This window comes from Rattus norvegicus, chromosome 1, assembly GCF_036323735.1.
Source record: "Rattus norvegicus strain BN/NHsdMcwi chromosome 1, GRCr8, whole genome shotgun sequence".
Lineage (NCBI taxonomy): Eukaryota > Metazoa > Chordata > Mammalia > Rodentia > Muridae > Rattus > Rattus norvegicus.
In genome coordinates, this window is record NC_086019.1 from 86,762,747 (window position 1) to 86,775,677 (window position 12,931).

General features: G+C 47.4%; 1 protein-coding gene across 4 annotated transcripts; it reads left to right on the forward strand.

Annotated features, from left to right (window-relative positions):
* The first annotated feature begins 728 nt into the window (after positions 1–728).
* On the forward strand, positions 729–8,371 carry Pnma8a (PNMA family member 8A). Of its 4 annotated transcripts, none has more exons than XM_039081713.2 (3): positions 729–5,010; positions 5,235–6,529; positions 7,054–8,371. In XM_039081713.2, exons 2-3 carry the CDS (start codon positions 5,248–5,250, stop codon positions 7,068–7,070), a joined length of 1,299 nt encoding a protein of 432 aa, XP_038937641.1. In that variant the 5' UTR covers positions 729–5,010; positions 5,235–5,247; the 3' UTR covers positions 7,071–8,371. The 4 variants fall into 4 exon arrangements, with proteins under 4 accessions (XP_038937641.1, XP_038937638.1, XP_038937634.1 ...); XM_039081710.2 differs by having other exon boundaries at positions 737–5,038; positions 5,172–6,529; XM_039081706.2 differs by having other exon boundaries at positions 740–5,010; positions 5,172–6,529.
* The last annotated feature ends 4,560 nt before the right edge of the window (positions 8,372–12,931 follow it).

Consider the following 12,931-nt stretch of genomic DNA (forward strand, 5'->3'; position numbering starts at 1 on the left):
TTTTTATTTATATGCATCTGTGTGTGTCTGAGCATGTGAGGCAGGTGCCCATGGAGGCAGAGGGCATTGGATCCCCTAGAAGTGGAGTTACAGGCAGTCGTGGGTGCTGGGAACCAAACTCAGGCCCTCTGGGAGAGCAGCACATGCTCTTAACTGCTGAACTCTCTCTCTAGTCTCAGAGTAACTAGAAATACTTTATCTAGTCTATGTGTATGGGTGTACTGTCTGCATGTGTGCATGCACACTGCATGTATGCAACGCCTTGGGAAGGCACAAGAGTGTGTGGGTTCCCCTAGAACTAGAATTGCAGATGGTTGTGAGCCACCATGTGGTTGCTGGGAATTGAACTCAGGACCTCTGGAAGAGCAGTCAGTGCTCTTAACCACTAAGCCATCTCTCCAGCCCCAGATGTGCTTCTTCTTCTTTTTTTTTTTTCTTCTTTTTTTTCGGAGCTGGGGACCGAACCCAGGGCCTTGCGCTTCCTAGGCAAGCGCTCTACCACTGAGCTAACCCCCAGGTGTGCTTCTTAATCTCCAGTTTTAATTTGACACAAACTAGAGCCACTTGGGAAAAGAGAATCTCAACTGAGGAGTTGCCTAGATCATACTGGCCAGTGGGAGTGTCTGTAGGGGCATTGTGGGAGGGCCTAGACCATTGTGGGCGGTGCCATTCGCTGATAGGTGTGGTGTGCAGGTCTTTAATCCCAGCTGGAGGCTGAGGCAGGCGGACTTCTGTTGAGCTCAAGGCCAGCCTGATCTACACAGGACTGCGTAGTTTCAGAGAGCAAGCCCCAAAGCAGGGTTCTTCCACCGTCCTTGCCTCTGGTTTCTTGCTTGTTCCTGTGCTGACCCCCATGGTGGGCTGTGACCTGGAAGTGTAAGATGAAATAAACTCTTTCCTTCCCAAGATGCTCTTGGTTAGAATGTTTTGTAGCAGCTGCAGAAAGCAGCTGAGGACACAGAGTTTGGGAGGAATCAAGTTGAATGGAAGAGATTTGAGCGCACGAACGAAAGAAAATGACCATCAACCACGTCAGTCTCTGAGGTGGGTTGGTTAGCGCGGTATCTGGGAAGGAGAATCTAGGAGGAACCTATACACTGTTATTTTGGTTAGTTTTCTTATGATTATGATTTGAGAAATGCCCTTATCAGATTAGCCTGTAGGCAAGCCCGTGGGACCTCTTTTTTGATTGATGATTGATGTGGGAGGACTTAGTCCACTGTGGGAGGTCCCACTGCTGGGCAGATAGCTATGGGGCAAACTGAGCAAGCCAGTAAGCAGCGTTCCTCTAGGGCCTCGGCTTGAGTGCCTGCTCTAGGTTCCAGACTTGACTTTCCTCAGTGAGGGATTACGGCTGCAGACTGAAATAAACCCCTTTCTCCTCAAGTTGCTTTTTAGTTATGATGCTTATCACAGTAATAGGAAGCAAACTAAGGCACTGCTAAACCTTCTCAGGAGTTGGTGTTTCTGGAAATTTGATGAGTTCTCAACAACCACAAAAACCCAGTAGGGTAAAAGAGAAACCCTACGGCTAGCAGATACGGCAGCACATGCTCGCCATCCCGGCTCTTAAGTGCTGATGCAGGAGGACTTTGAATTTGAAGCCAGCCTGTTCTACACAGCTGGAACTTGTCTCGCCAAAGAAATGGAGCTGGGCGTGCTGACTCACACCTGCAATAGCGCTGGGGAGGCGGAGGCAGGAGAATCAGGAGCTCAAGGCTACCTTTGGCTAAGAAGCGAATACGAGGCCAGCCTGGGTAAGATGACAGTTCCCTCTCCAAGCAAAAACTAAAACCAAACAAACCCAAACCCAAAGGCTAAACAGAGAGAAAGAATATAGAAAAATAACCCTAAACGCAAAGCAGAGAATGATGGGAACGTTGGAGTTGCAGAGATGTGTTGTCTTGGAAACCGCTCTGCAGTGTTGTCATGGGAACCAGAGGGCCATGTGTTGTCATGGAAACCACTCCTCTTATGGATGCTTCAGAACTATTTTTAAACCCTCTGGCAATCAGTGTAGGTTCTCAGTGTGAGATCCGGCAGGCAACTGATTCCACTAAGGACATGTATATAATATATAAGCACACACATATAAAGTTTATATGTATATATTTTCTACATGAAAAATATTTATTTTTTTAATTGAGATAGTTTCCCAAAGCATAGGCTGACCTCAAATTTGAAATACATCCAAGGACAACCCACCTGCCAAGGGTTTACAGGTGTGCACCACCATGCTGACTTTTAAGTAATTAATTCTTTTGCGACAGTCTTGTTATATAGCCATGAGTGGCCTGGCACTTGATCTGCAGACCTAGCAAGCCTTGAATTTTCTGGGATCCTCATGCCGAGAAAACAGGCATGCACGACTATGCCTGGCTTTATAAACACATCTTAATTTATTGACATTCACAATTTTCATTTTATTTAATGTGCATAATTTTTTACCTGAAAATATATATTTTTTAACCTGAAAAAAAATATACCCTGTGTATGCCTGGTAACCAAAGTGACCAGAGGAGCGAGTCAGATTTTTTGGGAGTTGGTCTTACAGATGGTTGTGAATCACCATGGAGATGGACCCTGGCTCCTTTTCCAGAGCAGCCAGTGAGTTATAACCATTGAGCAATACCTCCAGTCTGATAAACACTTTTTTTCTCCTCTGAGAAAAAGTCTCACTATATAGCATTGGCTGGCCTGGAACTCACAGAGATCCACTTGCTTCTGCTTCCTACGTTCTGGGATTAAAGGCGTGCGCCACCGCTGCCTGGCAAATTTCTTTCTTACATACTGCAACCACATAGAATGACAAACGAAGCCAAAATTTTGGGCTGGCAAGATGGCTCACTGGGTAAAGTGTCCACAGCACGAGCCTCTGACCCGAGTGCGATCCACTTGGTAGAAGGAGAGAACGGATTCCAGCAAGCTCTCCTCTGACATGCGTGCCTTGGTATGTGCACATGTGCACTCATACATGCATGGCTTGCACCCATATTAATAAATGAGATCGCTTTGAAATACAGAGGATTAGAAATGCGACTTCCTCTAACCCCACATTTCATTGAGCAGCGTAATTCCAATCATTTTTGTTTTTGTGTTTGGTAGTGTTGTTTGCTTGCCCTGTGTGCTTGTGCTGGCCAGAGGTCAATGTGGGAATCTTCTCCAATTGTTCTCCACTTTATTTAGAGACTGGGTTTCACTATGTAGCGAAGGTTGACCTAGAATTTGCTATGTAGACCAGGCTGGCCTCAAACTCAGAGATCTTCCTGTCTCTGCCTCCTGAGTGCCGGGATTGAAGTCATGTGCCACCACTGCCCAGCTCACCATGAATTTTTGAGGCAGTGTCTCACAGTGGTCTGGATCCTGCTGTTTCTGGCAGATTGGCTGATCAGGGAACTCTTGCTGTTCTTCCTGTCTCTGTCTCCAGTGCTGGGATTAAAGGCCCATGATGCCACACCTCACTTCTTTCATGGTTGCTGGGGATTTGAACTCATGAACTTACGCTTGCGCAGCAAGTACTTTATCCACTGAGCCATCTTCCTAGCCCTCCAGTGTTATTTTTTATGACCGTCTTCCAACCATTCTTAGTCTACTGGAGAAATCTCAGTTTCTGGGCCACAGAATTACCTTCTTTGTAGTTATTTGTGATATGGTTGGTTAAATTCAGACATAACCCTAGTCACAGGAAATTTCGTCTTAGGCACCTCAACTATAGTGAATGTCGTGAGGTAAATCGTTTTCTTTCTTTCTTCTTGTTTGCTTCCGATTTCTTCAGCAGTGCTGAGATTGACTCCAGGGGCTCCAAAGTGTTTTGCCACTGAGGTATCCGGAGGTTTAAACATACTTATTTATTTAGTTTACACGAGTGAGTATTCTACATATATATATATATCTGTGCACCACATATATACAGGGTCTGCAGAAGCCGGAAGAGGGCACTGGGTTCCCAGAGCTGTAATTATAGTTGTGAGCTGCCATGTGGGTGTTGGGAACCAAACCTGGCTACTCTGGAATTCTCCAGTGCTAACTACTGAGTTATCTTTCCAGCCCTGATTACTTTGTACTTTAGCACAACAACAACAACAACAACAACAACAGCAGCAGCAAATTATAAAAGTTGCCAAACATGGAGGCACAAGCCTTTAATTCTAGCACTCAGGAAGTAGATAAAGGTAGGTTTCTGTGAGTTCCAGGCCAACATAGTCTACACAGAAAGTTCCAGACCATCCAGGGCTGCACAGTAGGACCCTGCCGAGGGGTTGAGGGATACATACATACATACATACATACATACATATATGTAAATAAATAAGTATATATTTGTATATATGTGTGTGTATACTTTTTTAAAAAGATATATTTATTTATTATATATAAGTCTTCAGACACACCAGAAGAGAGCATCAGATCCCATTACAGATGGCTGTGAGCCACCATGTGGTTGCTGGGATTTGAACTCAGGACCTCTGGAAAAGCAGTCCGTGCTTTTAACCACTGAGCCATCTCCCCAGCCCATGTGTATATAAATTTAAAGAGACAAAAGTAGTCGGTGGTGGAGAAATGGCTCTGGAGGGATGCAGAATGTGGACTTTTTGCCCAAATGGACACCTGAGCAGCGGTCACAGCGGTCCCATCTTTTCTGTCTTCCACATTAAGCCTGATTGCAGAGCCCACAGCAGGCCAGGATGATGCTTAGCAACCAGTAGACTGTTGCCATGGAGACCGCCGGGGATGCAGATCTGAGGCCCTTGTGCAGGAAGCAAGTGCGCATGAGCCATCTTCAACTAGCTAGCTCCGTGCAGCCTAGGGGATCAAAGCTGTGTGACCCGTGCTGGCTGGAGTAGGCGTCCTTGCTCTTTGGGGCCAGAGCCTGCGCTTGGGAAGCAACTGTGCTCCAGGCTCCTGTCCTTGGCCTGGATGAACCGTCAGAAGTGGGGGAGGCCAGAACATCCCTGTGAACCTGTGGAGTGCTAGAACCGGCGAGGGCTGATTGCACCATATTTGGGACACGTGAGCACCAGGGGCTCAGGCTGGGAAGGTAGATCCTGGGCGGGGGTGGGGAGGGTGGGCAAGGCGTCTTGTAAGGCCAAAGCAGTGGAGGAGTCAGGGGAGACCCTAGGTGCCTGTCCATCTTCCAGGGAATCTGACCTCACTGTCCTGTCACCTTGCAGGATTCATATTTGGGGACCGCCTTACCTCCACCATCTCCCTCATAGACTCTGTTCCACGCATAGGTAAATCAGGAAGATGTCGGAGCCCATGGCCATGAACCTGCTGGAGGATTGGTGCCGGGGCATGGGAATGGACATCCACAGGTCCCTGCTGGTCACTGGTATCCCTGAGCACTGTGGCCATGCAGAAATCGAGGAGACCTTGAATGGGGTCCTCTTGCCACTGGGCACATACCGTATACTCAACAAAATGTTTTTGAGGCAAGAGAATGTGAAGGCTGCTCTAGTTGAGGTTAGCGAGGGTGTGAATCTAAGCTCCGTACCCCGGGAGTTCCCAGGGAGGGGCGGTGTCTGGAGAGTGGTCTACAGGGACCCCACCCAGGATGATGAGTTTTTAAAAAATCTGAACGAATTCCTGGATGCTGAAGGACGCACTTGGGAGGATGTGGTGCGCCTCTTGCGGCTTAACCCCAACCCACCACTCCCGAATTCAAACCAGCCTCCACCAAACTGGGCAGAAGCCTTGGGGTTGCTCCTGGGCGTGGTAGTACAGGTCATCTTCTACATGGATGCTGCGATCCGTAATCGGGAGGAAGAAGCGAGGGCTGAGGAGGCTGCTGAGGCTGAGTTGATGGAGGCTTGGGCTTCCACTGCGAGGAGGAGAGTAAAGAAGGAACCCGGGCTGGGCGTAGAAGTGGGCTCGACTTTCAAGATGGAGGACCGAAACCATTGGAAGAACACAGAGGACCATGGTGAGCCTCCGAAGCCTCTAGTTCGCAGGGCTGGAGGTAAGATTCGCTCCAGGAGAAGGAAACAGAAAAAAAATCCTAAGCAAGAACCAATATGCTGGAGAAAACCCCAAGGCAGCAATTATAACAAGTCTAATTTGGAAGCTGGTGAAGCTACGGCTACCCAAAGCTCAGAGGTCTCAGAGTCTGCGAAGAACAACAAAAACCCCTTTGTGAAGCAGGAGGAGACAGTTTGGAAGAAGAAAAGAGTCTGGAGGGATCCCAACGATTTTCCTCGGAGTGCGCTGCCCACAGCTGACAGCCCCGGGAATCTAGAGGATTCAGATCAAGATGGTGGACCTGAGAACCCCCCAAAGAAGAAAGCCATGACCTGGGCCTCAAACAGGATCCCTGCCCCCATGAGGAAGAAGAAGAAGATGAGCTTGGGTGCTCTCTCCTATGTCCTGGTTGATTCTGAAGCCACCAAGAACAAGACGGTGATTCCAAAGAAAGGGCCTGGATCTACAAGGTCGGTGTCAGTTCCTCAGGGGACCCAACCTGATGATGCACTGGCTTCAACATCCAGGGCTCAGAAGACCAAGCCAGGAGGCCTCCCTCGTGTCTCCAAAGGTGAATGTGTACAGAGATGGCTTGGTTAGTTAAAGTGGAGGTTCAGCTGGGGTGCAGAGGGGTCCACAAGTATGGTAGGGTCAACAGGGTAACCAGGATGACTTCAGGGTATTGGGGGTTGTAAAAAGACACCCTCCTAGGTGAGGATTGGTAAGTGAGCTCCTGGGCCTCCTTCCTAGAACCTTTGCTAGGCATCATTGGGGTCACTGCAGGTCCTTGACCATCTGACCTATTTCCCTCCATAATAATGTAACAGTTTTGGCACAGGACAACTTGGTACATGCTTGTAATCCCAGCACTTGGGAGGCGAAGCAGAGGATTGAGAGTTTGAGGTTAGCTGGGCTACATAAAAATTTACGATTTGAGATTCTGTTGTCTGTTAGGGTATAGGGCCCTAAGGCTAATGTTTCTAGTGCCTGGCTGGGTGGGGGTGGCTGTGGTCCTGGACTCAGGAGATTTTCGGGCTTTAACTATCTAATTATGGTTCTCCCTGTTTCTTTTGGTGTGTTCTGATCTGTCCATAGATTTCAGGAAGCTATGATTTGAGGAACCCTGTTGCCAAGGAGGTGGATGAGCTTCAAGGAAGAAGTAACAAGTTGGAAGCGGACTTTTTCTCTGTGGTTGACTGAACTGCGACTGTGGACCATTGGGGGGCCCGTATGCACGTGTGGGTCTGATCCACACTGGCAACAATGTAAGGCCTTAGGTGGGGGATACTGTTCTGGAGAGACTCTTTCTGTGTCTTTTCCTGAGTTGGAGCTACTTTTCATCTCTGTACACCCTCAAAGGTGGACAAGGTAATTAGTAGCCTTGGGAAATTCTAGAATGTTCCTTCCCACAAGGCAGCTCCTGGTATTGCGTACCCACACTTAGCCTTTGTTCTCCTCTATCCCCTGCTTTTTCCTCTGGAGGCACAGCCTACCCGCACAGCCTGACGTCCAGGAGGGCAGGCAGACATTTTCTCTTACACTACATGTTTGGTAAGTCGGACCTTGCTCTTTGAAGCTCAATGTGTGCGTTCTTCATTGTTTGCCCTCCAGCAGCCTAAATGGAATTGAGGTCCCGAGAGTTAGTTCTGGAAAAAAACAGAACATCTGCCTGCCCTTGAATCCTTCAGTTTTCATTGTCTTTAAAGAAAGCTAGGGGCAGGAAAGATGGTTCAGTGAATAATAGGTCTTGTGATACAAGCATAAGGACCTGAGTTCTAATCCCCAGGACTCATGTAAAAGTCTGACAGTGCCAGTAACACCAGCATCAGGTAGGGCAGACAAGTAGACCCTAAGAGCTTGCTGGCCAGACAGCCTATCTGAAATAGTGAGTTTCTGGGCTGGAGAATCTCCTAGTGAGGGGCTGGGGGCGTGGCTCAGTGGTAGAGCCCCTGCCTAGAATCCCCCAGTGAGGGGCTGGGGGCGTGGCTCAGTGGTAGAGCCTCTGCCTAGCATATGCAAGGCCCTGGGTTCCATCTTAAAAACCAATAAAAAAACAAAATGGAATAAAAATGGCACTTTAGTTCCCAAATGAGCTGACTTCTGCCCTCTGAATTTAGTGCCATTAAATCTGACCATGCTGCCCTGTCTCATTCTATGTGCCTGTGAAAGAGAGAGAATGGTGTCCCCTCACCTGTGGTTTCATGTTTAAAAGCAAGAAAGAGAGGCTTCAGATATGGCTCAGTGGGAAAAGGGGCTTGCCATTAAGCCCGAGTCCCTGGGTTCAATCCCCAGTACCCACATTGTGGAAAGAAAGAGGTAATTCCTGAATGTTTCACTCTGACCTCCACTTTTATTCCGTGGCACGAGCATGGCCCTATAAATAAATATAATTAAAAAATTATGTGTGAAAGAAGCAAGAGTGTTGATGTGTGGCTGTTATCCCAGCATGTGGAACCTAAGGCCGGAGAATTGCTCTGAATTCAAGGCCAACTTGGGCTACAGAATAAGATCCTATCTCAAAATAAATAAGTAAATAAAAACATTTTTTAAAGTGTAGAGAAACAATAACTTAGCTAACTGTTGTAATCCAAATGACTGCCACATTCCCTTGGGTGTATAGGATGACTGTCACTAGTTATCAGCACTGTGCTTTGGATATAATTGTACTTGTGTGTGTGTGTGTGTGTGTGTGTGTGTGTGTTCATCTGTGCATTTGTGCATGGGTGTGTATGGGGGACAGAGGATTACCTCTGTCACTCCTCGGCCACCATCCACCTTTTTATGGGACGGGGGTCTCTCACTGGCTAATAGGCTAGGCTGGGCTAGGAACCCCCCCCCCGGGGTTCTCCTGTCTGCCTCCCCAGCACTGGGGCTATCAGCCCACGCTGCCATGTTCTTTTTCTTTTTGCACAGGTTCTGAGGATCAAACTCAAATCCTCATTCTTGCAATGTGTTTTCGTAACTGGGCTGTCTCTGCTGCCCCCTAATTAAGTTTCTTGTAAATGTGAACTTCGAGGAGAAAGGAGGAGGTGGAAGGGATTTGAACCCCTGCACGTCCTGTAACAATATCCTAAGTGAGTGTGCGTCTGTGTGTCTCCATCTCCTGTTCAGCTGTGAAAGACATTGGGGTCACTTGCTAATCTGGGCTAACCTGGTACACCACGGGATTTCTGGCCTGGATCTACAGCCCTCCTGACATTTCATGACCGACCCCTCTCTGTCCCTGCACTTCAGTTTTCTTGATCCAAAAACTGTCTGTGAATCAGTCAACCACCAGGCAAATTTCTTGTGGTAATTCTTTTTTTTTTTTTTTTTTTTTTTAAAGATTTATTTTATTTATGTGAGTACACTGTAGCTGTCTTCAGACACACCAGAAGAGGGCATCCGATCTCATTACAGATGGTTGTGAGCCACCATGTGGTTGCTGGGATTTGAACTCAAGACCTCTGGAAGAGCAGTCAGTGCTCTTAACCGCTGAGCCATCTCTCCAGCCCTCTTGTGGTAATTCTTGAGGCTGGATTACATCTTTGTGGAAGCAGCACATCGATACACTGATGGATGAATGCAAATGCGTGAGCGTAGAGTAAAGCTGTGTAAATGAAGTCTCTGTGTGGTCTGTCTTATTTGCGGAGGGTGTGCGAGGAGAACAGAGCTCAGAGGGAGATTTCTCTGCTGAGCTGTAAGAGGCGTGACCATTGTGAATTTCCCAGCAGAGAAGCCATTTGGTCTTGGTTGTAGCCTGTCATCAAAGCCCCCAATGACCTTACAGTTTCTACAGTAGGTAATAAGTGATGCTGAATGGTATGAGGGTACCAGGTTGTTGTTGTTGTTGCTGTTGTTGTTGTTGTTGTTGTTGACTTATGTTTTGGTATGAGGGACTGAACCTAGGGCTTCACACAAACTAGGTAATCACTCCACTGCTAAGCCACGCCCCCAGCCCCTCACTGGGGGATTCTAGGCAGAGGCTCTACCATTGAGCCACGCCCCCAGCCCCTCACTGGGGGATTCTAGGCAGGGGCTCTACCACTGAGCCACGCCCCCAGCCCCTCACTGGGGGATTCTAGGCAGGAGCTCTACCACTGAGCCACACCCCCAGCCCCTCACTGGGGGATTCTAGGCAGGGGCTCTACCACTGAGCCACGCCCCCAGCCCCTCCCTGGGGGATTCTAGGCAGGGGCTCTACCACTGAGCCACGCCCCCAGCCCCTCACTGGGGGATTCTAGGCAGGGGCTCTACCACTGAGGTACATAACCAGCCCTCTTTTTAAGTTTTATTTTCAAGCTAGAGTTCAGTGTGCTGAGTGTAGCTCTGGCTGACTTTGAACTTGCGGCCTTCCTGCTTCAATTTCCCAAGCAGGTGGAAGTATAGGCCTGTACCATCAGATCTGGTTGATGCCAGTTTATTAGAAAAAGTATCTAGAGAGTGAGAGCTCTTTCTTCCCTCACCCCTCTTGGCAGAGGCAGAGGTTTTTTTTAAAAATCTTATTGTAAGTGCCCCATGTCCCTGATATGTGCGGGCACCCATGCCTATGCACTCTATGGTGGTCTGGGGACAGTTTTGTGGGACAGTTTTCTCTTTCCTCCTTTACATGGGATCCAGGGATCTAAAACATACCTGGATTTTGAGTGTGTATATGTGTGTGTGTGTGTGTGTGTGTGTGTGTGTGTGTGTGTGCAAAACATCCCACATCTACCCCATTTATGAATGGCTGGAGCACACGAAGGGGCCGTTTCTGCAGATCCAAAGCTGCAGGATCTCCACGATGAGGGCAACAACAGGAGATCCGAGAGGAGTCCCCAGTGAGGATGCAGAACTGACAGTGAAGCAGAAGCCAGAGGCCCTGTAGCAGATCAATGACTCATTGCAATGAACATTTGCAAGTAAACAAGTGTGGACAAAAGGGTGTACTGTGTGACACACTGTGACACACTATAGCTTCTTGTAGTAGATTGGTATAATGCTGCTTGTAATCTAATGCCAACCCTGGTTCCTCAAGATCTGGTGGCCCCAGAGAGGAGAGACCCAAGTGACACTATGTGACCTTGTCCCAAAGTTATTTCTGATTGGTAAATAAAGATGCTGACAGCTAATAGCTGGGCAGGAGAGACATAGATGGGGTTTAGGATTCCAAGGCTGGAGGTCTGAGGAAGAAGAGGAGTAAGAGGAGGAGGAAGAGGAGGAAGAGGAGGAGGAGGAGGAAGAGGAAGAGGACGAGAAGGAGGAAGAGGAAGACACACATACACAGGCACACAGAGAGAGAGAGAGAGAGAGAGAGAAGAAGAAGAAGAAGAAGAAGAAGAAGAAGAAGAAGAAGAAGAAGAAGAAGAAGAAGAAGAAGAAGAAGAAGAAGATTCTAATGGCATAGAGGGTAGGTTTCTGCCCAGCTCCTGGCTGTTTAAGGCGTATTGTAAATATAAAGGTGGTGTCTGTCGTTTATTCAAGAACTAAGTGGACAAAGGTGGGGTAGAAACCTCAGTTTGGGATTAAAAATTTTCAACAACAGCTTCCACAATGAGATGTTTTTGGTGGGGGTTGAAGGGCAAATGGCAGGTAGGAAAGAAGGGGGAGGCCAGTGGGATTGAAGTGCATGATGTGAAATTCACAAAGAATCAACACAAAGTTAAATAAAAAATGTATCTGTAATTCAGTTCCCATTGGCTAGAACTTAAAAAAAACTTAATATAAGAATAAATGAAATTAATTTTCTCCTAAAAAAAAAAAAAACCAAGGAACTCCAACATTTTGAGATGCAGATACATAAAACAGGTAATCCCCTGGCTCAAGTCATCTCCCACAACCTGCCCCTAGCAGCCCATCTTCCACAGCCTGCCTCCCACAGTTTCTAGAATAGGAATCTTTTTTTTTTTTACATTTCTTTTTTTATTTTTTTTTATTAACTTGAGTATTTCTTATTTACATTTCGAATGTTATTCCCTTTCCCGGTTTCCGGGCAAACATCCCCCTAATCCCTCTCCCTCCCCTTCATTATAGGTGTTCCCCTCCCCACCCTCCCCCCATTGCCACCCTCCCCCCAACAATCACGTTTACTGGGGGTTCAGTCATAGCAGGACCGAGGGTTTCCCCTTCCACTGGTGCTCTTACTAGGATATTCAATGCTACCTATGAGGTCAGAGTCCAGGGTCAGTCCATGTATAGTCTTTAGGTAGTGGCTTAGTCCCTGGAAGCTCTAGTTGCTTGGCATTGTTGTTCATAATGGGTCTCGAGCCCCTTCAAGCTCTTCCAGTTCTTTCTCTGATTCCTTCTACGGGGGTGCTATTCTCAGTTCAGTGGTTTGCTGCTGGCATTCGCCTCTATATTTGCTGTATTCTGGCTGTGTCTCTCAGGAGAGATCTACATCTGGCTCCTGTTGGCCTGCACTACTTTGCTTCATCCATCTTGTCTAATGGGGTGGCTGTATATGTATGGGGCACATGTGGGGCAGGCTCTGAATGGGTGTTCCTTCTGTCTCTGTTTTAATCTTTGCCTCTCTATTCCCTGCCAAGGGTATTCTTGTTCCCCCTTTTAAAGAAGGAGTGAAGCGGGGCTGGAGAGATGGCTCAGTGGTTAAGAGCACCGACTGCTCTTCCAGAGGTCCTGAGTTCAACTCCCAGCAACCACATGGTGGCTCACAACCATCTGTAAAGAGACCGGATGCCCTCTTCTGGTGTATCTGAAGACAGCTACAGCGTACTTATATATAATAAATGAATAAATCTTAAAAAAAAAGAGTGAAGCATTCACATTTTGATCATCCGCCTTGAGTTTCATGTGTTCTATGCATCTAGGGTAATTCAAGCATTTGGGCTAATAGCCACTTATCAATGAGTGCATACCATGTATGTCTTTCTGTGATTGGGTTAGCTCACTCAGGATGATATTTTCCAGATCCAACCATTTGTCTATGAATTTCATAAAGGCATTGTTTTTGATAGCTGAGTAATATTCCATTGTGTAGATGTACCACATTTTCTGT